The sequence below is a fragment of the Theileria equi genome (genome assembly GCF_000342415.1).
Source record: "Theileria equi strain WA chromosome 2 map unlocalized gcontig_1105316255037, whole genome shotgun sequence".
In the NCBI taxonomy this organism is placed as follows: Eukaryota; Apicomplexa; class Aconoidasida; order Piroplasmida; family Theileriidae; genus Theileria; species Theileria equi.
In genome coordinates this window covers 786,364-811,204 of record NW_004668230.1, presented here as the reverse complement: position 1 = coordinate 811,204, position 24,841 = coordinate 786,364, and the positions used below count along the sequence as shown (strand labels likewise).

The window sequence follows — 24,841 nt, the reverse complement described above, 5'->3', positions numbered from 1 at the left end:
GGAGCTTGTGCATTCGTTAGTATATGGAGGAGCCTTGCGAAGTGCCAAACATTGGGTTATATAATGCAACAATAGCAGTATAGGACTTTCTGTACCTCCAAAAAATGCAAGGACGATGGTATCTCCAGAGGGAGTAGGGATATGCTAAGCATTGACGTGTCTATTATAGAATAATGTAGCCCACGGGATGCTGGAATGTGGTTCCATATGACTAGACAGTACTACATTGAGACTCTCATGGATCTCAGGGTTTTTAAAGACCATACTCTCTGAACATGGATGAGGTTAGGCTAGTGAGAAGATGTGATTATGTCTAGGGACTTGTTTTGGTAACTCTAGTAATGATGGTGGAAGAAGGAATAACCATTAAGCTCTCACAAAAGGGGACTAATAGTGGATATGCTGCTGGAATTGGTAATGCTACCATTACTGTCAAAAGGGATGAGGAACCATCTGGGTTCTACAGGTATACTCATCAAGATAATGATTCAGGTGGAGGAAATAAACCATTCACACTTTCAAAAGTATGGGATGATCAGAGTAGTCCTATTCCGGGTATTCCTCCTAATGGACCTGAGAGTGTGATCTCCGTTTCTGCCTATTACTGGAAACATGAAAGACCCAGCCATACACCTACTAGGGTTCTCGTGGTAGGAGTTACCAAGGATAAAACTACCTATTATGCCAATGTAAAGAATAATGGTAGTAATGAATGGACTATACTTAATAGCGGTTCTAAACCTCAACTCATAACCGGTGATATTGAAAGGACACTGGATGACTTAGTCTGTTCGAACTATGGTGGAGTAACAATTGACCTTAGCAAGAGTACGTCCATGAGTGGTAGAGCTAGTAATGGAGAACCATATTGTTGCCGTTGTATTTACCATGGTGATAATGACAATCAGCGGAGGATAGCTATTCAGAAACTTAAAGTTCCAGTTGCCTCTACTGTTGAATACTACAAACACACAATTATTGGTAATCATGAACTTGCAAGGATAAGGTACTATCTTACTTTTCCTAATAATCCTACTAGTACTGATACTAATAATTCCAAGAATAGAAGACGTATAAAGTCCTCAAACTTCCTCTTCCCCATGGATGGTGTCAAAGCTGTCTATGCATTCCACTGTAATCACAATCCAGAGCTCATATATGTTGAAGGTGGAGACAAAGTCAAAGGCTGGTACCATAAGCCTACTAGTAGTGGTAGTAGCAGTAATGGAGATGAACAGTGGGGAGAAGTCTTGACTGAACTCAAAAATGTGACACCAGAAAAAATTAATGATTGCAATAATTGGAGTAAACTTGCTAAGGAATTAACTTGTGCAAGTGAAGTAACATGTCCTCCACTCTCACCTCAACCTGCTGTTGGTCTATCTGGTACTGGTAAAGCTGATCAAGAACCTGTTGCTGTTCTTCCTCCTTCTGGAAAAATTACTAATGATCATAGTAGAGGTACTCCTGGTGATAGTGATGGTAAATCTGATACTAATCAAGGTGGAGCTCCTACTGTAGCTGAAGATCCTGAAACTCCTAAAGAATCTACTCAAGCTACTCAATCTCATGCTGAAACTACTTCTGCCGGATCTGCTGCAACATTCTTTGGAGGATGGAAGCTTTATAACCGCTATAAGGGAGATTCCTGGGTTAGACAGATATGGGACTTTTTGCTATGCTTATTGATAAGAGTTATGGATTTAGCTTCATCGAGTATTATGCAACTATGACCCTACTCTTTGGATTTTTCCTGACCCATGCTGTAGATTACACACTATTCATGCATCTTTACATATTATATCGCTTTATATACATCCAAACATATTTTATCAACAATTTATAGATACTGACGGAGGAGAAGATATTCCTGACGATTTAACGCAGTTAACTCACTTGCATGAAGCATCGATCTTGCACAGTTTGCATTGTAGATTTAGAACTGATAAAATCTATTCTCTTACTGGCAAAATTCTTATCGCCGTTAATCCTTTCAAAACAATTCATGGGCTTTATTCCAATGAAATGATGTTAAAGTTCATGGATAATACTCAAGACAAACCCCCTCATGTCTTTTCTACTGCCAGCGACGCTTATCAGGGCCTGACGTTGAACGAAAAATCGCAGACGATCCTAATTAGTGGTGAATCCGGAGCCGGCAAAACAGAATCCACAAAATATGTGATGAAATATTTGGCTACTGCCGGTGCAGAAAGTCTTGAAAAGAGGTCCACAGTTGAATTGAAGGTTTTAGAAAGTAATCCCCTATTGGAAACGTTTGGTAATGCTAGTACTATTAGAAATTTCAATTCCAGTCGTTATGGAAAATTCATAGAGCTGCAATACGTTAAAACGGCTCCTGATAGGTCACGTATATGTGGAGCTACAATTGAAACGTATCTTTTGGAAAAGGTTAGGGTAACTCAACAACAGCAAGGAGAGCGCAATTATCATATTTTCCATCAACTAGTTGCAGCATTCGCTGAGTCTAGAGTTTACGAGTTTCCAAAATCTGAGCGTCATGCACACTTGGAAAAGTGGAGTTTTGATTTGAGTTATTTTGAGGGTAATTTCAGGATCTTACCGGAGGATAGCACTAGGGACTTTGATTTAGAATTTTTTGAAGATACTATAGCTGCTATGCAAACTCTTGGAATGTCGTTTGATGATGTGAACACTGTGTTCTCTATCATTGCCGCAATATTACATTTGAGCAATATTCAGTTTGTGGTAAATAGGGATTGCTCTGAGGGTGCTGTTGTTAGTAACTCTGTGGAAGACAGTGCTACCAAAGTTACAGAATTATTAAATGTGGATAGTGCTACACTTCTCAATGTGCTACTATGTCGCACGATTAAAACAGCTCATGAATTTTACAGCAAGCCCCTCAGAGTAGAAGAGGCCTCTGATGTAAGAGATGCTATTGCAAAGAATATCTATTCAATTCTTTTTGATTATATTGTAAAAGTAGCTAACCAAGCAATTGGTTATAATCCAGATGCCAAACTCACTTGTGGCATTTTGGATATTTTCGGTTTTGAATGCTTTACACTCAACTCATTTGAGCAGCTATGTATTAACTTTACCAATGAGACTCTACAAAATTTTTTCAACAATTGTGTCTTCAAATTTGAAGAAAATTTGTACACTCAAGAAGGTGTTTCTTGGAATCCTCTTGATTTTCCAGACAACCAAGACTGTGTAGATTTGTTCAAGATTAAGGTAAATGGCTTGTTTCCAATGGTGGATGAAGAATGCCAACTTCCTGGTGGGAATGATCAAGCACTCTGTAATAAAATATGCCAACGTCATGCAAATCACAAACGGTTTGCCAAAGTTAGGACTGATCAAACTAGTTTCATAATCAAGCACTTTGCAGGAGAAGTCAAGTACAAGATTGACGGATTTTTGGAAAAGAATAAGGATCAGCTCTCTGATGATGCTATAAACTTTATTATAAGTACAAAGAACAAACCGATCAAGGCAATTTTTGAATCATACTTTGGTGCAATAGGACCTACAAAAAATAAGAAAAAGACCATTTCCACCCAGTTTTGTGGCCAGTTGGATGTGTTGATGAGCAGAATTAGTGGAACTGAACCTCACTTTATCAGATGTATCAAGCCAAATCAGAGATGTGTACCGCATGAATTTGAACGTGTTTCTGTAAATGAACAGCTTAGATGCGGTGGTATGCTCCAAGTTGTACAAGTTAGCAGAGCTGGATATCCTGTTCGTATGAAACATTTGGAATTCTACAACAAATTTAGATATCTCCAGAATGGATCCGGCACTGATTCTCAAAGTCTTTCTCAAGATGATGACGTAGCTACTAAAAAGGCAAAGGCTCTTTTGGATACACTTATCTCCAAATTTATTCCATATGACCCCTTCGAGAACGGAAGCATTGCCTTTGGTAAAAGCTTGATATTCTTCAAAAATGGACCATACGATATTCTATTTGGAGCCTTGCAAGAATTTAGAAATAATTCTGCAACGATTATACAAGCACATGTGCGCTGCATGATCCAAAGGAAGTTATATTCAGAATGGATGTTCCAGATTAGAACCTTGCAAATTTGGCTTAGATACAAAATTAACAGAATAAAGGAGATGAGAAGACTTCGAAACGAGGCTATTTTGCTCATCCAAAGTAGTTTTAGGATGTACGTTTGTAGGAAAAAATACACGAAACTCGTTTCTATCGTTGTCCGTATTTCTTCAATCTTTAGAAGTGTACAATCTCAAATTGACACGAAAGAACGTCACATTAACACAATGGCTACAAAACTACAGGCTTCTTGGAAAGCGTATAAGCATAGAAGTTACTATCTGGAACTCCGTACCGCAACAATCAAAGCCCAACTTAGATGGAGAAGCATACTTGCACGTCGCCAATTGCGTAGTCTCCGTATGGAAGCAAAGAGTTTGGGTACTATGATTAAGAGAGTTCAGGATCTGCAAGAGGAGCTAAAGGAAGAAAAACTCAAAAAGACTGACGCTGAGGCTAAATTATTGCAAATGGGCGCCAAAGTTGCTGGTCTCCAACAATCACTTGCTGACATGACTGCCAAGTATGAAAAACTTTTAAAAGAACGTGATTCATTGCAAATTCAACTTTCAGAAGTTGAGAATGCAAACAAAAGAACCCTAGAGGATCTCAAGATGATTAAGGAATTTGTCAGTAGAGAGGCAATGCAGACAACTTCGTCGCCGAAGCGAATGTACTCTAAAAGGCCTTCAGGCTCTATACATCGCACAGATACTTATTCTTCTCATGATATGAGAGGGGAGGCAAGTCCAAAGGCAAAAGTGCCCACAGTTGACATTATCCTTTGTGGGCCAGCGGGTTGCGGTAAGAGCCGGCTAGTTGAGTTGGCCCTAATATCCAAAGGAGATGATGCTAATTTGACAGCTCATCGCACCTTTGAGGAGAAAAGGATGGAAGAAACTAGCCTCAAGTTGAACATTTATGAATTTGGGGTTGAAGGGTCAACTAGCCTAAAACTTGCAGAAATTCCGGGTCCTCATGTTAACACTGAAGAAGCGCGTGATTTGTTCCAGGCTGCTTATTTGGTTGCAGTATGCTTTGATCCGAGTCAAGAGCAATCATTACTTGAGGGAATCACAATCGCCAAGATGTTAATGTCACATGTGCAACTCAAGCAGACTAGTGTTGCGTTTATTCAAAATGACTTTTTGCTTATGGAACAGGGTAAATCTGCATTTGATGCAAATGTTGCACAAAAGTTTGCCATCGACAATGAACTCTTGTATATTAGGGTAGATGATCTCTTTACATTCATGAGAAAAGTGGCTCCATTTGTGGAGTCTAAAAAGAGTCTCCGTTCAATTATATCTTCAAAGCAATCTGTGGAATTTCAAAGACAAAAGAGTCTTAGAAATGCGAATAGAAGCACACTAACCATGTTTTACGAAAAGTTTAGAAACTTTTGGTCTGGAGTCAATAGTTCTAGCCACTCAAAACTTTTGCAACCGACCATTGTTGTTGATGAAACCACAAAGTTACCACCACTTTCACTCAAGAAAGTCTCTCACATTTCGAAATACACAAGTGCTGTAACTTGCCTAGCAATAAGACCGGAGGAACCAACAGATCCATATATACTCTTGGCAGTTGGACGTAGGGATGGAACAATTAATGTCTTCCACTGTTATCGTACAACCACTGAATTGGATGTGTTGGCAAAGGGAGGATTTGAAGAGGGAGCACAATATCCTCTTGATGAAAGCACCAAAATTGTGGAATCATTCACACTATCCCTCCATACAAAGGCGGTTACATGCATGAGTTTCTCAAAGGTTAATGTTAATGAACTTGTCACATCTTCCGTTGACTGCACAATTAGGGCCTGGAATGTGATGACCGGGGAGCTCATCAAGGTATTCAATGACTCGTTCCCTGGTCTATGTATATTATTTCATCCTCTGGAGCCAAATTTGTTTATTTGCTGTAACTCCAGTCCTACTATTCGAATTGTTGACTACAACAAGGGAACTGTTATTCAAAAGATACGAACAAAGAGCGAACTGAGATGTATTACGTTTGATGATACTAGGCTCAACTGTATTGCGGGAAGTGAAAAGGGCATGCTTTGTATATATGAATCTAGAGCTAATATGCATCTAAAGGCATCCACAAGCAAACAGATTTCAAAGGGTCCTGTCACTTGTATAAGCTTTGTACCTGCTACATCAAATGACAGTGTGCCCTGCCTAATTGCAAATGTTTGCAGTGGAAACATTGCAGTTATCAATTGCATATACGATGGATCAAATGGAAAGATTTGCGAACTCACATATAGATACACTGTCAATAATAGTCACGTTGCTCTACCACTCAGATCGTGTTATTCTAGATTTGGAGGCGGATGGTGCGTTAGCGGTTCGGAGGATCGTAACATTTTGTTCTTTTCACTTCAGGACGAAAACATGCCTTACTCTATAAACTTTCACCAAAGCCCTGTTGTCACGGTCGAAGTTAACCAACTAGACACTGTCATTGTTTCTGCGGATGCCAAAGGAATTGTTGCCCTATGGCGCCGAGTAACACATGCAAAGTAGATGCATTAATGTTTTTTCTTTTTACATATTTGTGGTATTAGGTGGGTGTTGTCTCGAATACTTTTAGTCTGTAGTGGTCGCAGTATTGATGATTTCCACGGCTGGTATGGGTTTTGGAATAATGAGCATTAATCACATAATTTGGATAACTGCGGTATAAATACTAAATAGACGTTTAAACTTGGGAGCTTCATTTCGCATACATTGTCATGGACTAGAGTGTTTCTGGAAACAATCCATAAACATCATTGTACTCATCATCCTCTTGTCTACCAAGACTATTCCCTTGCTAAACCCTTCATTCTGCATCTCTCATTAAACCCGCATGAATGGGCACTCTCAGTATCTCTTCATCCTTTCCACCTTACACATTCAGATGGAACCGAGAAACCTTGAACATTAAAGACCATTTGTCCAAAGGAATGGATATGACGAATGAAGGGTTTAGCAGTGAAGAAACGATTCTCTTCCTTTAAGGTTAACAACGCCCCATCTCTTCTGCATTCTGAATACACACCGGCTCCAATTACGAGACCTTCTACCTATTCCCTGCCCCTTGTTTGTCAAAACCTGTAGCCTTGCTCTTCTTGTTCTGCCCTTCCTGTCACACATACTCTGATGTTTAGCTGTAAGGTAATGGAGGTGTTTGGTTGTTTCTTGTTTGCATTCATTCATCCATACTGCCCATTCTGCTCACACCGGTTGAGAGGTGGGAGTAGGATGAAGATTCTGGCATTGCTATGGACGGTATGTCTGGTAAGATTATGCAGTGCAGGCTTTTGGTGCTGTGGAGGAAGTAAAACGCATGACGATGAAGTTACTGTTAGAACAGTACAAGGAGGCTCTAATAAAGTCTCTACGGAGAATCTCAGAGCAGTTCCACCTCAACAGCCTGTAGAGTCTCTTCCTCAACCAACTGAACCTAAGGAAGTCCCTCAGGATGGCATTAATTTGGACCTTGCCAAACCAGATGAGACAACGAGTAGACTAGCCCCGAGAAATGGTCTTGTACTCTCTCCTCATGGAGCCTTTAGTATAACCTCAGTTATGGATGGCAATCAGGTCCTTTGGGAGGCCAAAGAAGATAATGAAAAGTATGTAACCATTAACCTATACTCCAAGGGGGTGCATCCGTGCTACTTGGTATCGAAGTAAATGATGGTCATACGACTCCGAGCAAACGTTTTGAGAAAGCTGATGGCGCATGGAATGAGATAGAGCAGAATGACTTTTTAAGGAACCTTGACGGAATGAAAAAGTCTGAAGAATCTTCTCATAATCCATCTCAGTAGTGACTCACGGATACTCAACACACAATGCAGTATGTTCTCAAACCTGTCAGTGGGCAACACCAGGGAGCCTATAATTTTAACTCTTTATATGCAGCATTACTCGTCTTCTTATTAAGTTACATGTCTTTAGAGTATGCACTAGTCAACCTAGAGGATCTTCACAACAAACAGTATGAGACTAGAGTCCAGAAAGAGTGACCCAACAAGGAGAGAAACAACTAACATGAAACAAAAACAAACCAAAAAATTAAGACCAACTACTCGATACTCAAGGCAGTATCCAAGCTAGTATCTAGGGTATCTCTAGACAGCCATTAAATTTGTCTAACCCAAGGATCTCCCTTAAACTTCTTATAGAGTTTCCACCCAGCGAGACCAGCTGCGCCGGATCCACCAAAAACGCCAGAGATGACACCATATAGGCCACCACCAGTGAGAACAGTAGCAGTTTCAAGACCAAGACGTCCAATTTCACCTTCTTGAGCAACGCTACATTTACTTTCAAGACTATTGAGTACTTTTTTGATCTCATCATATTTTTCAGGAGCATTGGTGTTAGATAACTCTGCAGGTATCCAGTTACCAGGGATAGTACCGTCTTTGTAAGTATTCTTATACCAGTGATGAGCGGCTCCATTAGTTTTGTAGTAAATGAGAAGGGGTCTTTTAGGATCATCCTTTGAGCAAAAGTAGACTTTAACCTGGTCCACATCAAGAATATTTTTGGGTAGTCTACTAAGAGGAGTATCATCATTCCTGAATCCTACAATATGAAATGGTTTTCCACCACCATTGTTTAGAGTATGCTTATAAACTTCATAATTTCCAAGCTTATTGCTAGAAGTAATATCATCCTTCTTAACTTGCATTCTCTCACCATGAGAACCATCCAGAATGTTTCTCTCACAAGCATCATAAGTCTTAGACTGACCATTATCTGGCCTTTCATTAATATTTATCACCACTGCATTGTTGAGTTTGCAGTTTAGGAGGTCAAGCTTAGTCTCAATATTAGCTGTATCTACAGAGGTAGGCCCCCAATTCAAGTTTCCTGAATCACCAGTGTTTTCATAGTAAGTTTCAGTAAATCCTCCAGTAATTTCCTGGGTAGTCACTTTCACAAGTAAAGGCCCACTAGTATCCTTCCTAGAAGGGTCTTCCAAAGCAGACCAGTAGAATACAGAAATATAAATAATCCTATGGGTAGTACTTCCACTTAAAATTCCAGTAGTAGGCTTTCCATTATAGTTCACATTCTGGAGTTTAAAGTAATCTCTACCTTGTGTATTATGTTCACATTCTGTAAACCCTTTTGCAACAACAGAGGGAGAACCATTCACATAGACATCGCTGGCAATATGATGGAGTATGTCATCTCTGTAGGTAATAAAACGTCCAGTTGGTTCCCCCCTCTTATAAATATCTATAGTAACTGTTGGTGGCTTACATGCACTTTCTAGTCCATCCAGTATATTTATTATACTTTTATTATCATTAGGATGGCCTAAACCAGTGGATTTGTCCCATGTTTTACCTCCGTTTTTACTCTGAAACCACCTATCACTAGGATTTTTGGGAATATCAGAATCTAGATATATGAGTAGTGGAGTTTTATTACCCTTAATACAAAGGTAGACAATTACCTTTTTAACATCTTTAATAGGTAGTTTAATATCATTTGGAACTATTGGATGCTTTGTTCCATTTGTAAACTTAGAGATGTTGAATGTTCCTCCCTCCATTGGAGCGTGTTCATAAGCAACGTAGTTGATGAGTTTATCAGAATCCACCGCTGGAGTAGCCCTTATCTTTTTAGCATGACCATATTGAGGATATGTAGGGATAGGATGGTGACAATATGTGATAGTTCTGGTTACTCCGAGATATATTTGAACAACGTCGTTAATATCACAATTGAGAAAGGTGAGCTTCTGGAGGAGTTGGTATTCACTAAGTTTACTTCCTTTAGGCAGATAATCGCCTGTAATGTCTTTCCACTCATTATTTTTACTATTCTCATAATACTTGTAGTTTCCAGTACTGTCCTGTATTTCAACTAGGAGAGCTGTATTTGGTGTCTTCTGGGACCCACTTCATCCTTCCAGTAATAAGCAGAAACGGAGGTGACATTCTTTCCATTAGCTCCGCTCACAGTTCTATTCTGATCATCTTCTACTGCTTTTAGCTTGAATGGTTTCCTTGTAGAGTCTGTATGTTCATACTTGAGGAAATCAGATCCATCAGGCTCATTAGTTAGTATAACTTCTATAGCCTTACCAGTAAGAGGTGGATCTATATATACTATGGTTATTACTGGTCTAGCAGGTTTTTGTGAGAGCTTAATTGTTACTTCCAGGTTAGATTGTAGAGACACGGGATTTATATGCAATGATCCGTTTGCATGACCTCCATTACGAGGGCCATCGGAGCAATTTTTAACACACCCCAACGCATTAGCAATTTTGTTGAAATTTATACATTCAATGTTGTCAAAAGTATTTGGTGATATACTAGGGAGATCATCTGTCACCTTTGTCCAGAGAGTACTATCAAGAACTCCCTTTTTATACCATCCAGAAATATTTGGTTGAGAGGAAGTTCCTCGATGACTAACATAGATCAAAACCGGTTTCTCAGAGCAATAGAATGTATATAAATCCACAGGTGCATCAAGAGGAAATTCTAATTCAGTAGCTGTTATCCGTTTCCTATTTGGATTCCCGGCAATATAATACTTGATCTTAGCAAGTTTATAGTTTTGATCAGATATGGTATACTTGTAGTAATCTATACTGTTATCATTAGATCTAATTGATCTTAAATCAACACAAACGTTAGCGCAAGAATGTGATCGGTTTTTAACGAAATTTTTTGACAAATTAATGGTAGCTGCATTGTTTAGCTGACAGTTAAGGTCATCCAGTTTTTCCTCAAGTTCCTCGCCTTCTAGTGGAATAGTAAGATCACTATTATTTCTGGAAGTATTGTACCAACTATTTCCTCCTCCCTTACTGGATTTATAGATGTATGTGCCATCTTCCTTGAGAACCTCTACCAAGAGAGGGTTATTTAGTTTCTCATCCCCAGTCCAATACCACACCGAGTAACTGTTAATGAGTCCAAATTGTTTTATTTCCTCCCTGATGATACCTCCATACTGAACTTCGTTAACTGTGAATGAGTCTTCTTCGTGTGGTTTGTGTGCAAACATATAGAAGCCAGGAGGGTATTCAGACTTTTCCAAATCAACCCTTTCCCCTGTATAACCATATAATTTATATCCAGGCGTAGAGTCAACGTCCTGACTTATGTCAATAGTGACTCCGGATGCAATTTTCGCAACTTGAGGTATAGGTATATTTTGTGGAGTAACACCAGCTCGCTGAAGTTGTTCTGCAGTGTCTTTAACAAATGTACTATAGGAGACATATTCCACTATTGATCTATCCTCATATTCATCATTTAGTTCAACAAAGCCATCATTACCTTTGTTATCTACGTCCGGGTCATCAGTGAACATATCCTCTAAACTCCCTCGTTTGTCATTCTTATCATCATCGACTGTAGATATTAGTCCCAGGCTAGGGTGTGGAAATGAGGGAAGTAGATTCTTAGATGGATCACATGCATGTATACTATTTCTAATATTGCTAAGAAGATCCCTAACTTCTGTATTACCCTTATCTTGAAACTTTTGAGTAGCTTCCTTCCATTTATCATCAGGAGTTTTACTAAACCACTTCTCAGTTCCTACGGTATCTTTAATGTATATTGCAACTGAAGCTCCTCCATAACAGTTCGGAAAATAGACAGTGACCTTTGAAATATCTTTCAGTGGAAGTCCGTCCACATTTTGTTCCTTACCATTATTTGTTATAGCAATTAGTATAAAGGTTTGACCCGTGTCTGCAGGCTCATGAACATAACCTGTGAATCCATTGTATGGATCATTACGTGACCCAGCAGTAACCTTTATCCTCCGTTCGTGCGAAAAGTTGACATCGTGGCAGTATCTTCCAGGTGGTCGTGAAATATCTAACTTAACCACCTTGTTCACTTTACAGTTTACTTCATGGAGTTTCTTGATAAAATCATCAGTAAGATTATTTTTAGTATCATAGAATCCTTTAGACATCACATCATTAATATTTTTCCATTCCTTATATTCTGTGCCATTACCACCAACATTTTCATACCAAGTAGAATTCCCTCCAGTCTTAGGTTTAAATTCCACAAGTAAAGGTACGTTTTGATCTTCCTTCCAGTAATAAATATTAAAGATCGGTCCATATTGAGTATAGGGGGGAACAATGTTAGTAGGCTGGCCATTATATGTTACTCTGGAAATCTTTGCGTTACCAGGAATTTGATATCCTTTTCCAGTATATGTCCCACTAGCCCCTTGCGGAAGAGTTACCGATGAAGAGGTCTGTATAGATTTTGTACTCAGGCAGGTAGATTTGTTCTTAGGCAAAAATCTTGTAAGGTCAGTAGGATTTGTTAGTTCCATGGGAATTGCATTGTTATGTTGACAGTTTTGGTGGTCTAATGCTTGTAATTCATCCAGACCTTCTACTTGGCTAGGACCCCAAAAATTTTTACCTCTTCCATAGTACTTTTTTTCCTTGGTAATTTGTTTCACTTCAAGCAATATTGGTTTCTCTGGTTCCCCATCCCACAAATACACACTAAAGCCCTCAACACCTTCGAGAGGCTTCATTCCTGTTCCTATCTTGTATCCATCTTGTAAGTATTCATTCACAATGAAAGGGTTTTTTGTAGTGCTATGAAAATTCTTTAAAAAGTTAACTACAGGAGTCTCTTCATATTTAGTTACAAATATTGGAGTATTATTATCGGAGCTGTCATAGTATCTAAGGAGTCGCTCGTCACTTGGTATTTTTTCAAGATTAAGCTTAATTCCTTTTGAAGAGGTAGAAACGTGGCAATCATTCAGTCTGAAACTAGTTTTAAATTGTTTAAAAAGATCTCCAATTTCGGTCTTAATATTACCGAAAGACTGATCAGAGAATCTATGTTCCTTCCAAGTATCTCTTTCATACTGTCTATAGTACCATTTATGATTTTTGTTTCTATCATATTCGAAACATATTAAGAATGGTTTATCACTATAACATGGTGATACATACACGACAAACCTCTTAACGTCAGTAAATGGTAAAATGTTCTGTTCAAATTTCTCTTTCTGTCTATCTATACTAATTTCAGATATATTAAATAGTTTATCCTTAAATTCGTTATTTGATTCATATATGTGAGCATAGAGAAGAGGGTATGTATCCCTAATTTCACCATACCAATAACCTGTCCTATCTTTATGCAAATAGTGTTTGGAGTGACAATAGGACTTCCCAACGCTTATCTGAACAACTCCATTATATACACAATTGAGAAGATTAAGTCTTTTCTTGAGATGGGCACTATGAGAAATATCTCCACCTGGTTTTTTCGGATTAATATATCTCCATTTGTCATGTTTAATCTCTCCACCTTTATCACCTTTACTGATGTTTTCAAACCAAAATGGATTTGCACCATTCTTAAACCCTATTTCTAGTAAAAGAGGATTTTTGTACTCTTCATCTCCATCCCAATAGTAAACAGAAACACTACCGACATTTTCATCCAGTCTAATAGGCAAATAGTAACCTTTATTATCTGATAATGACTTTTTGCGAAAGGTAATTGGGCAGTTTTTGTGCACAATAACATATTTATCAGAAAAATTTTCACTACAATGACTATACTTGCTATATCCAGATATACTACTGAGATTCTCTTTTAGACATGTTACATCATTCTGTTTATTGCATATTGGACAGTGTGTTGTTCGTGCGTTTTGAGTAAAGTCTAAACGTATTCCATGATATGCGAATAATCTACAAGTAACTTCCGTTAGTTTACCCTCTAACTTCTCATTCTTTTTAGAATAATCTTCACCGGTAGGATACTCATCTGTATCATAAATCCTCTCCCACTTTCCGTTACCATAGTGTCCCAGATTCTCATACCAATATATCTTCCCATATGGTTTCCCAATTCTTATTATAAGAGGTTTTCTTATGAAATTATTTTTACCATCAAGCTTTGAATGGTAAAATTTTGTAACAGACTGAACATCTTTAAATGCATAACGAACTCCTCTAGTTCTATCAAGCTCAAACTTTTGCCAGAATACATTTGAGATTTTATTATTTCCATTAGCTGTATGAGTATAGTATCTGAAATCCGTAGATTTCACGATTCCCGTTTTCACGGAAATGTGACCTACTCCATTTCCATTACACTTACATCTTATCTTACTGCTTCTACATCTGTTATGTATATCCACAATTAGTTCAACCATCCATCCTTAGCTGTATTCGCCTTTAATTTTATGATTTTTAAAATCCTTTCAAAACTCTGAGATCCATGAGTAGTCTCAATGCGACCAAAGGGAGCAGACCAGTATACATTAGTTACTCCCTACTCATCCATACATTCATCCTCCCTCACAACTAGCTCACCGTCAGAGAGACTATCCACAGAATGACAAGATGAACAAGTATCCAGAGTCAGTCTCCATAATTGTCTAATAGTCACATTAGACAATTTATTCATCTTATGGATGAATTCTCATCACTCCTATCCGACCGAAGGGAGGATAGTCCGACTACACATTCCACATTACAATCCCAAGAAATCAAGAGAGAAACAATGTAAAGAGTTATCAGATCCGACTGATGCGAGCATGAATCCAACGTGCGCTACACCAAACGGTCCAAGCTTACACCAAGAAAGATCAGAAACTGGACCACGATGACCTGCATGAATAAATCTAAGCTCATCATCTTTGCAAGCCAAATCCCAAATGCACAAGGTTGAATCATGAGATGCCGAGGCAAAAATACCAGCGGATCCATTACAAAATTCCACTTGTGAAATTGACTCCTTATGGTGTTCAAATTGCTTGATTGGTCCATCTTCCCTTCTAACATCCCACAGGGATACAAAGCCGTTTGAATCCCCAGTAACAAAAATTCTTGCGTCAAACCTGTTGAATGATAGACAATTTGTCTCTCCATTTTGATAGCTAAAGACTTTGGTGGCTTTCCCAGCTCTAAAATCTACAATTCTGGCGGAACTATCGTCACAAGCAACACAAACCAAACTTTCCTCTTTTGGAACATGTTCCAAATCATTCAATGGAATGGCTTCTACATTTACTACACCAAGCGGTTCCACCATTGGTACTCCATCGTGAATTCCATCAAGAGATGCTGTAAACGATTGAGCCTTTTTATTCAAATCCCAAACACACACAGTCCCATCAGAGGCGCAAGATGCAAACTTGTTTGGGCTATGCCACGATATTCCATACCCTTCAGCGGTGTGTCCATTAGACAGTACCATTTGAGGTGCACTTTTCAAATCCCTGGGGTTTAGGGGATGTTTGGAATAGTCGAAAAGGAGAAGCAGGCCACAATTTGTCTGCGTGACAAACTTGAAGCTGCTTTCCGGAACATGCGATATACGATTAATTTCTCCGGGGTGGACTACACGGGCCTTGATATCCAGCGATGGTACCTGAGAAACAGGCTGAGACGAGGTACGAGCAATTGTAGTAGCCTTTTCATCCTGATCACTTGTTGTTTGAGCGGGACCAGCGTGCGCTGCAGAACGAGCGCCTACAAACCCACTATAGTTTTCGCAAGTTGCCAAATTCTCATAAAGCGTAGCTGTTGGAGTACGCACTTCTGCAACCATGGCATACTCAGTTTCAGCTCCTGAAGTGTGAGTGCCCAGGAGCAGCCTGTGTGATATCGTTCCATTCTTTATCCGATAGTTTGATGAGTCGTCCATGAAATCCACGACCAGCGACGGCCAATCTAAATTGTGGACAACCAGCGAGTTGTAGAGAAAGGGCGCATTCCTGCGCCATGTGTAGTATGGATCACCGTCTTCTTCCGGTTCTCCAGGGGTAGTATCCGTCTGTAGGTCCATGGAATAAGGCGTGGCGTGAGTATTTGGAGCAGAAAAGGAGGACCCATGGGTAGTTGACCCGTGAGTGCTAGATGTCGTAGAAATCGTCCCATCTCCGCCTTCCGGCCTATTTATGGGATACTTTCTCTTGATCTTGCACTGGCTATGGCCAGAAAGAATGACGGAATCCATTTTCCCAGCGTTATCGCAGCGTCCTCCAAAATTTCGCGATTTTCCGCCTCGTTCACCGGAAAATGCCGTTCTACTATCCAGTAAATCCCTCACCGAACGCAGTAAATCGCCTATAGAAGGAAATGTGTAGGACGAGAGTGTGTAGACGAACCAAATCGCAAACGTGCGGGTCCCCTTTGCAAAAAACGAAACAGACACTCGACAAATGTGTGTCTTTGGTAAATAAAAGGGAAATGTCCGCATAAACTGGGAGAAGGAGCCTCCCAATGTGGTGAGGACGATGCGCAGCCCTCAGTCCACATTCTCTGCCCTTTCCGGTCTTCATCTCTTTGCCATCCTCCTTCTGTAACTTTTAGTGAAGGGAGAATATCTATATACTTGCCGGTTTTACGGCTAATAGGTCCCTACTCTGGCTCTTGAATATCCACGAGGGTTTACGCCAAATCCACAACTAGAGAGCATGACGCTCTTGCAACTGGCCCATAACAGCCATTAATTGTGATTATAGACCGAGAATGACCGCCCTTTGTACCTCTATACCTGTCCATTCAGTGCAGTTGTGTCACTTACATCGTCATTCTTTTCGCATTACACAGTCATGGATAATGCATAGTTGAATTGTCCTGGGTATATTGGTTTATCCCTGGAGGTTTCAGAGCATCTCAATGAGTCCAAAGAGCACCTCTTTCAAGTAGCATGGAATTCTTCAACTCTTATTTTGGATAAATCACAATGGAGATTGGCAACGTTTCATATGGAATACATATGGAAAAACGCTAATCACCCATACCTATAAATGTAAGAGAGACTACCATTAATTAAACATGCACATCCCAGTGGAATGTGAGCAAGACATCAAATCATGGTATTCTACTATACTTATAAGAGATTACCCATGAGGAATCATTTTTTGGAATTTTTCTTCTTAGCTCCAGGTAGTTCACTAGGAGGAGCCTCAGATTGAGGTGGAATATTAGGAGAGTCTTCAGACTGATCATTCGCTTTGGCAGACTTCTTAGTCGGTTCATTCTTTAGGTCCTCTAGTTTCTTGTCATAGTTTTCCTCAGTAATCTTCTTCCATTCACCATTGCCATTCTTTTCAAAATACTTTTTACCAACCCTCCCATGAGTTTTAGCGGAAATTAAGAGTAGTGAAGATTCATTCTTTTTAGATACTCTCGCCAATAGAAGTTTTTCACCCTCGGGAGTAGCCCAAAGTCGAGTCTCTTCTCCAACAACTAAAGTTACAGGGACACTCTTTGACGTATAGGTAGTATGTTCTACTCCACTAACTTCCTTTGTCTCTATGTTCACTTTGTCTTTATCAGGATTAGCTAAATCGAGAATGATATCAACACGACCTGCTGGCTGCGCATTTTCCTGTGGTTGATTCTGTTTCTCTCCTCCCTTTACTCCTCCTTTAGCGCCACCATTATCACCTCCACAGTGGCAGAGTCCCACCAGACATACCGTCCATAGTATTGCCAGAACCTTCATTTTGCCGATCCTCTACTTCTAAAAATAGCAACTAAAGTCTTGGTACAGGCGAAATAATGAGTGCTATCTAAAAGAATAAAGTACCCAGAAGTATTCAAAACAATAGACAAAACGCGCATGCACTTGTATTGTCTTATAGCTAAAACAGACAATAGGCGTAACAAGGAAACTAGAGTAGAGAAACAAAGACCTTGAGTCTTGACAAGTCAGGGGTACAACGGAACCATAAAGTCTCTTTGGTAAATGAACAACATCACGAAGGGGAGATAATGGGAGTCGAATCAAGGAATGTAGGGGTTAATGGGGGTGAATAACAGTTCTTGTCGCTATTAATTCATTCTCATCATTATTCAGTGTCTCAAGGCACATTTTATTGTGTATTAATAGTCTTTAAGTGTCTCACATTCTCAGTATTCCATTATAGATAAGCATGACTGGAGGAATAGATAGAGCCAGGAAAGAGTGTTGGAAATACCCTTTTATTTTTCTACTTTATAAACTAAATGAGTCATTAATATTTTGTCATTTACAAGAAAATCACAGACTCTTTACTAAAGTCTTAGTACATAATTACCACTTCATCCTACTATCTAAGCTGTCCTCTCTACGTCAGGGTACTTTTGGTGAACAAGTTAAGGAAGAACTACTCATTGTCTTCCATCTAGAGAACCTTCATTTCAGTAACTAACTCATCAAGATTCTCCTGTAGTAGTCCTATGGTTACAGAGATCCGTCTGATTCCTAGTCTACTTTGCATGACATCTTGCACATTCCACATGAACCCTTTGAGAGAGTTTGATACGCTGCTTAGTTGACTCCATTTCCTGAACCCTGCTTGACAACAATAATGCAAAAACGGCAAACCATAAATATAGACAGTGCATGTACAGGCAAAATTTTAACTGGTGATGCATTCGAGGGTAGCCCTCGTCATCTATAGTGACCTTGTCCATTGGTTACATGGATGCGCATTCTTCCGTTGATAATCACAAAGTTTCCCAATCTCCACACTTGTTCATAGCTCATACTCATCATTCACCCATATTGCTACTTTCGTATGCTTGCCAGCCACAACTTTTGGAGTTTACTGTAAACGACCCTGACGGCATCTCTTGCCTCTTTAATCTGCAGATTATAGGCAACACCTCTGGGTGGACTGTGTACGAAAAAGTTTCTCGGTTCCTGCTTCAAGAATTCGTTTATTGGTGCGCTAATCATTCGAAAGGCTTCCATTTGTGTTTCAGCCGGCAATAGTGCACGAATCTTGATCTCACGTTCTAGATCATGCAAGCTCTTTTTTACTACACCAAACATGTCTGGCACTGATTCCGAGTATTCTCCAATGTCCTCAGCTATGCTAAAGATCTCTTTGATGATCTCTGGACTCAGGGCACTGCCCCTATCTCCGCAGGCAGTTTTGAAAAGGAAAAGGTTAAAGAGTATGATAAATTTGATCATTTTTCCACTGAGGAACCTACAGAAGGAGATTAATGAATCAGTGACTGCATGCAAAAGGTACGTGCCGCAAACACGGACGACATGGGTGTGGAAACGAGTCAGGGGCTAGTTCTGCATTTTTGAGACAATTCTTTACATGCCGGTAAAGCAGTCTCCCAGCAACACTTTGGATGGAAGAACAGCAGCCGCAGAAAGTCATGAATGTTGGTAATACATAGAGAGGACTGGTAACTGTAGAAATGCCCGTAGATCCCATCGGTGTGACTCCAGGATGTCGAGGGACAATGACCCGTGCTGTGCGTGCTCCAGGCAGGCTCTCGTTGACATTCCATTAACATTTTCTGGACAATTTACATAAAAGAGCGTCATCCAGAAATGTATTTAGCGCAATTGCAGTGTCTAGGAGGAGGGAAAATACGGACAAAGTGTGCGACTCTCTACACACCCCTAGTGAGTCTCAGACATTTTAGTTCACAGTAGACAATCGGTAGAGCTCAAAATCATGAAATTAACTAATGAATCACCATGCCACTTTCCTCTCCCACGTTCTAGGTACCCTTGTAGAACTTTCTTAGCTGATGCTCTCGAGGGTAGGGCGAGGTGGAGGCCCCGATTTTGGTCCCAGGAGCTCAGAATCGCCAGTATATTTTCTGTGCTCACTCACCTTAATAAAAGGCATAGACCAGACGAGGCTTTGCTCTTCTGGGCGTCTCTACGAGTCTCTTTGGGACTCTGGAGGCTCTACAGGCTATTGTTGGACTTTGGATCTGCTAAAGCCATTTAGTAACTGTAAATACCTACGTGTTTGCCCTTGGTATTCTTGAAACTCCTCTTAACGTTCTGGTATCGCCTCTATCCTACGCTGGCGTTTCTACGAGATGGAGAACGAACTCTCACGTTTTATTCGCCAAGCGCCGAGTGAAGTGATTGAATTGGTCTGCGGCTTTCTCGATTTCTCGGATTTCCTGGCGCTCACCTCAATTTCACGGTTGATAAGAAGCGCTCTGGTCAGCTATCACCGCTGTTGGCTCAATTTCTACTCAAAGGGACATGTACACAGACATTACGAGATTCCTATCTCGATCGACCCTCTGCAACGTCGAGATGGTGGAGTAAAAGGCTCGGAAACTGCTCTGAAATACGCGCTGAGGATGCCAAGTTTTGATAGACAAATCATCTCTAATCCTGCCGCAAAGCTCTTGAGTTCTGCGCGCAAGGTAGAGATTATAAAGATGAACAATGCGCATTCTTCAAACCCACTGTTGGATTTGGGGATCCTGGACAGGCTCAAGAGGGATAAATGGAAGGGAGAACCGAAGCAGGATGTCAAGGTTCTGTCATCATTCCCAAATCCCATTCTAGTAGCTCCAGTAGACAAAAATAAGCCGTTTTCAGTAATGTCAAACTCCCACATGTGCAGCTTTAAGGAGGGAGGGTTTATGGTCAATAGCTTTTTACCTTCCCTTAAAAATGTAAAGGTCGTATGCTGGGTGCGTTTGCAGGATGGTAAAATGGCGTTGGGCCATGGTATTCACGCATCCTTTAATTGCAGAAGTGATTCTTGTGATCAAAAGGTGTTGGCAGTTATCCATGAGAATGGTAGGGGTGGAGTGGCTATTTCCTTTTATCAATACGAGGAATCTCATGCATGCGGACTAGCAAGCAGCCCGGGGTTTACCATTGATGTTGATATAGAATCTGGAGATAAGATTACAAGCGCACACATTAGCGGACTATTGTTGACTTGGAGTAACAAAAGGTTGCAGTTTACCCATTTAAACATTATCCTGGGAAGCCATAGAGGGAAAATATATTGGAAAAGGTCTGAAAAGGGAAGTAGTATAGCTAGTGGAAAGTATGAAGCTTGCCAATTTCCAATTTCTGAGATAGAGGTACTGTTTGGTTCCATGGCTATCTTGTATAGCAAGGCCAAGTACTTGGGAGTTGTTAGAATGGTAGATAATGGATGGGAAACTCTGGAAAGCGTACAAGACTCCATTACTAGCTTCTCTGTTGATATGGACAACTGCATACTTGGTTATTGTACGAGCATTCACAACCGTAGCACGTTTTTGGATCTTTGTCCAAATATGCCTTGTGCTACCATTCAACACGCAAGTTACTCTGTACCAAAGCCTCCTTTGTGCATCACCTACCTTAACCGTGATTCAAAGTGGGCTCTGGTTATCCGTAACTACATTCGTGTCTTGCAAGTAGTCTTTAGGGATACTCTTGTATTCAAATCTCTCTTTACGCTAAATGGACATACGCAACCGATAACGCAATGTGTGCATGACGGGTGGTCCAAACTCGTTAGCGTGGATTCTACTCATCAAATTTTTGTCTGGGATTATATGGATGGTTGCAAGCTCTTTTCCTTTTCTCTAGTTTCCAGCACGCGTGAGAGGGGTATGGACCCACTAGACGTCTACATCAAGGCCATGAATGGTGGACAAAGGAATGGAACATGCAAAAATGATCGCCATAGGGGCAAAATGGGAAATTTGGCCAAATACATAAAGTGCAAAATAGGGCGCGACGAATGGGACGATTCTCCACTCGAAACTGATAGTGATTACACACCAACACACAGCACGATTGACTCTGTTTCTTCACAAAGCGCAAGGTATGCACACTATGCCGTGCACAAGGAAAGGGGTATGAGAGGATTGTTGGAACCAAGCAAACGGGAGGATTACCACGTTAATGTCTCCGTTCAATCACTGCTAATTTATTATCAAGGTTCCAAGACCATGCAAGTGTGGTCATTTAAATAATTGTTTTTAATTTTTCACTAGTTTTAATTTGCATTTCATTGCAACGATTCTGCGTGCACATACAATTGGATGTTATGCATCTAGTAAAGTAGTATTGTGGGAGTGTATTGGGTACCAAGAACTCCAAGTTTAGGAACCTAAAGTTATACGATCTGCATGCAGTAAGTTTAAACAATATATCTGATGGTTGTCTACATAGTATAGAACATCCGTAGGAAGTGTTCACAAGGAGCTATGGCATAAATAGGATGTGGTCCGTTCCTCATGGAAATCACTCTGGAATCTTGGAGATTGAGAATAAGGGGTAATGCCTATAGATACTTTATAGAATATTGTAGCATGATAGGATACAAAGTTCTAGTTTGAAGGTCTCAAGGTTTAGGACCACATTTTGCAAATATCGCTTAGGAGTAAGACTTCGCAAAAGAAACTCTGTGGGATATTATTACAAACTTTACCTGATTATGGTAAAGTGATGAAATTAAGACCAACTACTCAGTATAGATTCCTTATGGGTATCCATCCATAGACAGCCATTAAATCTGTCTAACCCAGGGGTCTCCTTTATAGCGATTATAAAGTTTGAATCCTCCAAAAAAGGTTGCGCCAGCTCCGGTAAGGGTACCCGATGATATACCAGAGATGGACCATATGCCAAGACCAGTAGCAAGACCTCCAGCAACAAGAGGTTCAGCAGTAAGTTGGTCAGAAGCAGCTTCAGGTTGAAGAGGAGGATTAGTTTCAGGAGGGGCAGGAGGAGGAGCAGATCCTTCAGCACCAGTTTGAGTAGTACCAGAGCCTTGTTCTCCAGGTCCACCTTGAGCACTAGAATTATCTTGGCCAGATGAGACAGTATCAGCATGTTGTTGAGGGTCTAGAGTAATGGGAGCAGAAGCTTGAGGTAGAGAGACAGTAGGAGCTTGACCAGGTTGTTGAAGAGGAGTTTGAAAAGTAGTATGATCAGATGGAACATCATCAGCCTTTTCTTCAAGAGATGTAGAGGGAGAATTTTGAGAAGCTGTTTGTTGACCTTCTTCATAGACCCTAGTTTCACCAGTATCATTAACAAGGCCTGAGTCTTCAGCACAATTTTCCTCCTCTTCCTCAGTTTCTCGGTCTTCAGATCCTCTACCTTCATCTTTACCATAAGCGCTAGTGGTACAAAGAACCTTGTCAGCCAGGCTATGGGCTAGTTCTAATCCAACTGTACCAAGTGCACCAGCTATAACTAGTCCATGACCAAGAGCTTTTCCAGATACTTCTCCAAGTGTAGAGGCAAGACCCAATAGTTTTTCTCTAGCCTCCCGTTCCTTCTGTACTCTTTCCTGTTCTTCCTTTTTCATCCTTTCTTCTTCAGCTCGTTGTTTTTCTCTCGCTATATCTTCTGGACACTTAAGTTGTAGTCTCTTTTTAATACCATTCAGAGTAGTTTCAAGAATACCAGCTTCCCTTGGATCCTTATCTTTTAGTCTACCCTCTTTTTCCCACTTACCACCATTCTCACTCCTATACCACCTATGAGTCTTCCCACCATCACTCTCAACATAGACAAGGAGAGGTGTTTTGGTAACTCCGTTAGCATCTTTCTGACACTTTGCAAAGAAGACCACTACATCTTTAACGTCCCATATTGGAAAGAATCCCGCCAGATCTTCACCAGGTCCATTAGTGAAACCAGTTACGGCAAAAGTATTATTACCTCCTTTCTCGCCATAGGTGTGCCTAAAGGCAGTAAATCCCTCTAGTTTTACTCCATCATAACCGGTAACATTTATATCCTTGGGAGATCCATTCTTACAGTCTCTATCTTTGCAATACTCATTTGGATAAGATTCTCCATATTTTGCTGAGACATTTATGACAAGTGGGCTGAAAAGTTTGCATTTTTGTTCATGGAGCGTCTCTACAGATACAGATCCTAGGTCTATCATACTCCACTCACTGTGCCCTTCCTTTCCGTCATTACCTAGAGAAATTGGCGTACCCGCATAGCCCGTACCTCCAACATATACTTCCATAATAAGGGGTTTTCTGTGATCGGTATCCTCATCCCAGTAGTACGCATAGAGATTGGGAGTTTGATCAGCATCAAGTGTAATGGGTTGATCATCATTGTCTTTCCATAACAGATCAACACTCCTGTATTTGACGGAGTTTGCATTCGTACTGTACGAATGTTTGTACGTTTTATATCCAGGAATACTACCTTCTGGTTCAACAGTAACCTTGGCCTCACCGCATGCACATTCATAGGTATTTTTCTTGTAAATATTAACAGAATGAAGATTGTAAAGTTTGCATGCTTGACTCTTTAACTTCTTCGTAAGTTGAGGATTTGTTTGATTTCCCACTGGGATTTGTGGAATCTCACCAGCAAAAGTAATATCATGCCACTTTATGCTATCCCCAGTGCTGGTATGTTCATACAGATGATACAGTTCTCTGTATTTTGCCCTCAGGAAAAGGGGCTTTTTAATTGTTTTCGGATCGTTATCATATTCGCGATAGTAATAAATAGTTACTTCTTGGGGACTCCCATCATCAGTTTGGATGGGTTGTTCTCCAAATCTGATTGGACCTATAGGGGCTTCATTTATACCTTTATGAGTGATATAGCCATATTCCGAAAGGTCACCTACAAATCCACGCTCTACAACTATATCTTCATTTTCCTGACAAAATTTATCACATTTTTTGGAGATGTCAATCCCCCCGCTCATCCTCCGCCATCAAATGTATCCAGGCTCATTCTTAAATTTATATAGCAAATTGAATGGGTAGGATATCTCCGTACTATACTATATCTTTAATATCTGCTCATTAAATTAGTAAAGGAGAAATCATCCTTAGCTACTCCTCATCCATACATTCATCCTCCCTCACAAGTAACTTACTGTTTGGTAGTATGGAGCCGTGTCATTATGGACACACTAATGCTTCCTTCTGTAATCTACTCTTCCTATATTTATAGAGATACACAGACTCACGTTGGTCGCCTTTGCAGCTCCTATACTGAAGTATACTCGCCACTTCTCCTCTACTCACTAAGCTCATAGT

The 24,841-nt window shown here is 40.2% G+C and overlaps 8 protein-coding genes across 8 annotated transcripts; 3 read left to right on the top strand and 5 right to left on the bottom strand.

The window, feature by feature from the left end:
• Positions 1–341: 341 nt before the first annotated feature.
• Positions 342–6,585, top strand: BEWA_038520 (myosin, putative; the record flags this gene model as incomplete). The annotated part of the gene is made up of 2 exons (XM_004833210.1): positions 342–1,716; positions 1,847–6,585. 2 exons carry the CDS (start codon positions 342–344, stop codon positions 6,583–6,585), a joined length of 6,114 nt encoding a protein of 2,037 aa, XP_004833267.1.
• A 720-nt stretch (positions 6,586–7,305) lies between these two features.
• BEWA_038510 (signal peptide containing protein) lies at positions 7,306–7,740 on the top strand (the record flags this gene model as incomplete). The annotated part of the gene is made up of 1 exon (XM_004833209.1): positions 7,306–7,740. The coding sequence occupies one exon, from the start codon at positions 7,306–7,308 to the stop codon at positions 7,738–7,740; it is 435 nt and encodes a 144-aa protein (XP_004833266.1).
• A 451-nt stretch (positions 7,741–8,191) lies between these two features.
• Positions 8,192–14,244, bottom strand: BEWA_038500 (hypothetical protein; the record flags this gene model as incomplete). Its single annotated transcript, XM_004833208.1, has 2 exons — positions 8,192–9,922; positions 9,970–14,244. 2 exons carry the CDS (start codon positions 14,242–14,244, stop codon positions 8,192–8,194), a joined length of 6,006 nt encoding a protein of 2,001 aa, XP_004833265.1.
• A 320-nt stretch (positions 14,245–14,564) lies between these two features.
• Positions 14,565–16,354, bottom strand: BEWA_038490 (chromatin assembly factor 1 subunit, putative; the record flags this gene model as incomplete). Its single annotated transcript, XM_004833207.1, has 2 exons — positions 14,565–16,162; positions 16,204–16,354. The coding sequence occupies 2 exons, from the start codon at positions 16,352–16,354 to the stop codon at positions 14,565–14,567; spliced, it is 1,749 nt and encodes a 582-aa protein (XP_004833264.1).
• A 601-nt stretch (positions 16,355–16,955) lies between these two features.
• BEWA_038480 (signal peptide containing protein) lies at positions 16,956–17,794 on the bottom strand (the record flags this gene model as incomplete). The annotated part of the gene is made up of 1 exon (XM_004833206.1): positions 16,956–17,794. The coding sequence occupies exon 1, from the start codon at positions 17,547–17,549 to the stop codon at positions 16,956–16,958; it is 594 nt and encodes a 197-aa protein (XP_004833263.1). The 5' UTR covers positions 17,550–17,794.
• Positions 17,795–18,596: 802 nt separating this feature from the next.
• Positions 18,597–19,007, bottom strand: BEWA_038470 (signal peptide containing protein; the record flags this gene model as incomplete). Its single annotated transcript, XM_004833205.1, has 1 exon — positions 18,597–19,007. The coding sequence occupies one exon, from the start codon at positions 19,005–19,007 to the stop codon at positions 18,597–18,599; it is 411 nt and encodes a 136-aa protein (XP_004833262.1).
• Positions 19,008–19,885: 878 nt separating this feature from the next.
• BEWA_038460 (conserved hypothetical protein) lies at positions 19,886–21,784 on the top strand (the record flags this gene model as incomplete). The annotated part of the gene is made up of 1 exon (XM_004833204.1): positions 19,886–21,784. The coding sequence occupies one exon, from the start codon at positions 19,886–19,888 to the stop codon at positions 21,782–21,784; it is 1,899 nt and encodes a 632-aa protein (XP_004833261.1).
• A 536-nt stretch (positions 21,785–22,320) lies between these two features.
• Positions 22,321–24,504, bottom strand: BEWA_038450 (hypothetical protein; the record flags this gene model as incomplete). Its single annotated transcript, XM_004833203.1, has 1 exon — positions 22,321–24,504. One exon carries the CDS (start codon positions 24,502–24,504, stop codon positions 22,321–22,323), a length of 2,184 nt encoding a protein of 727 aa, XP_004833260.1.
• Between the last annotated feature and the right edge of the window lie 337 nt (positions 24,505–24,841).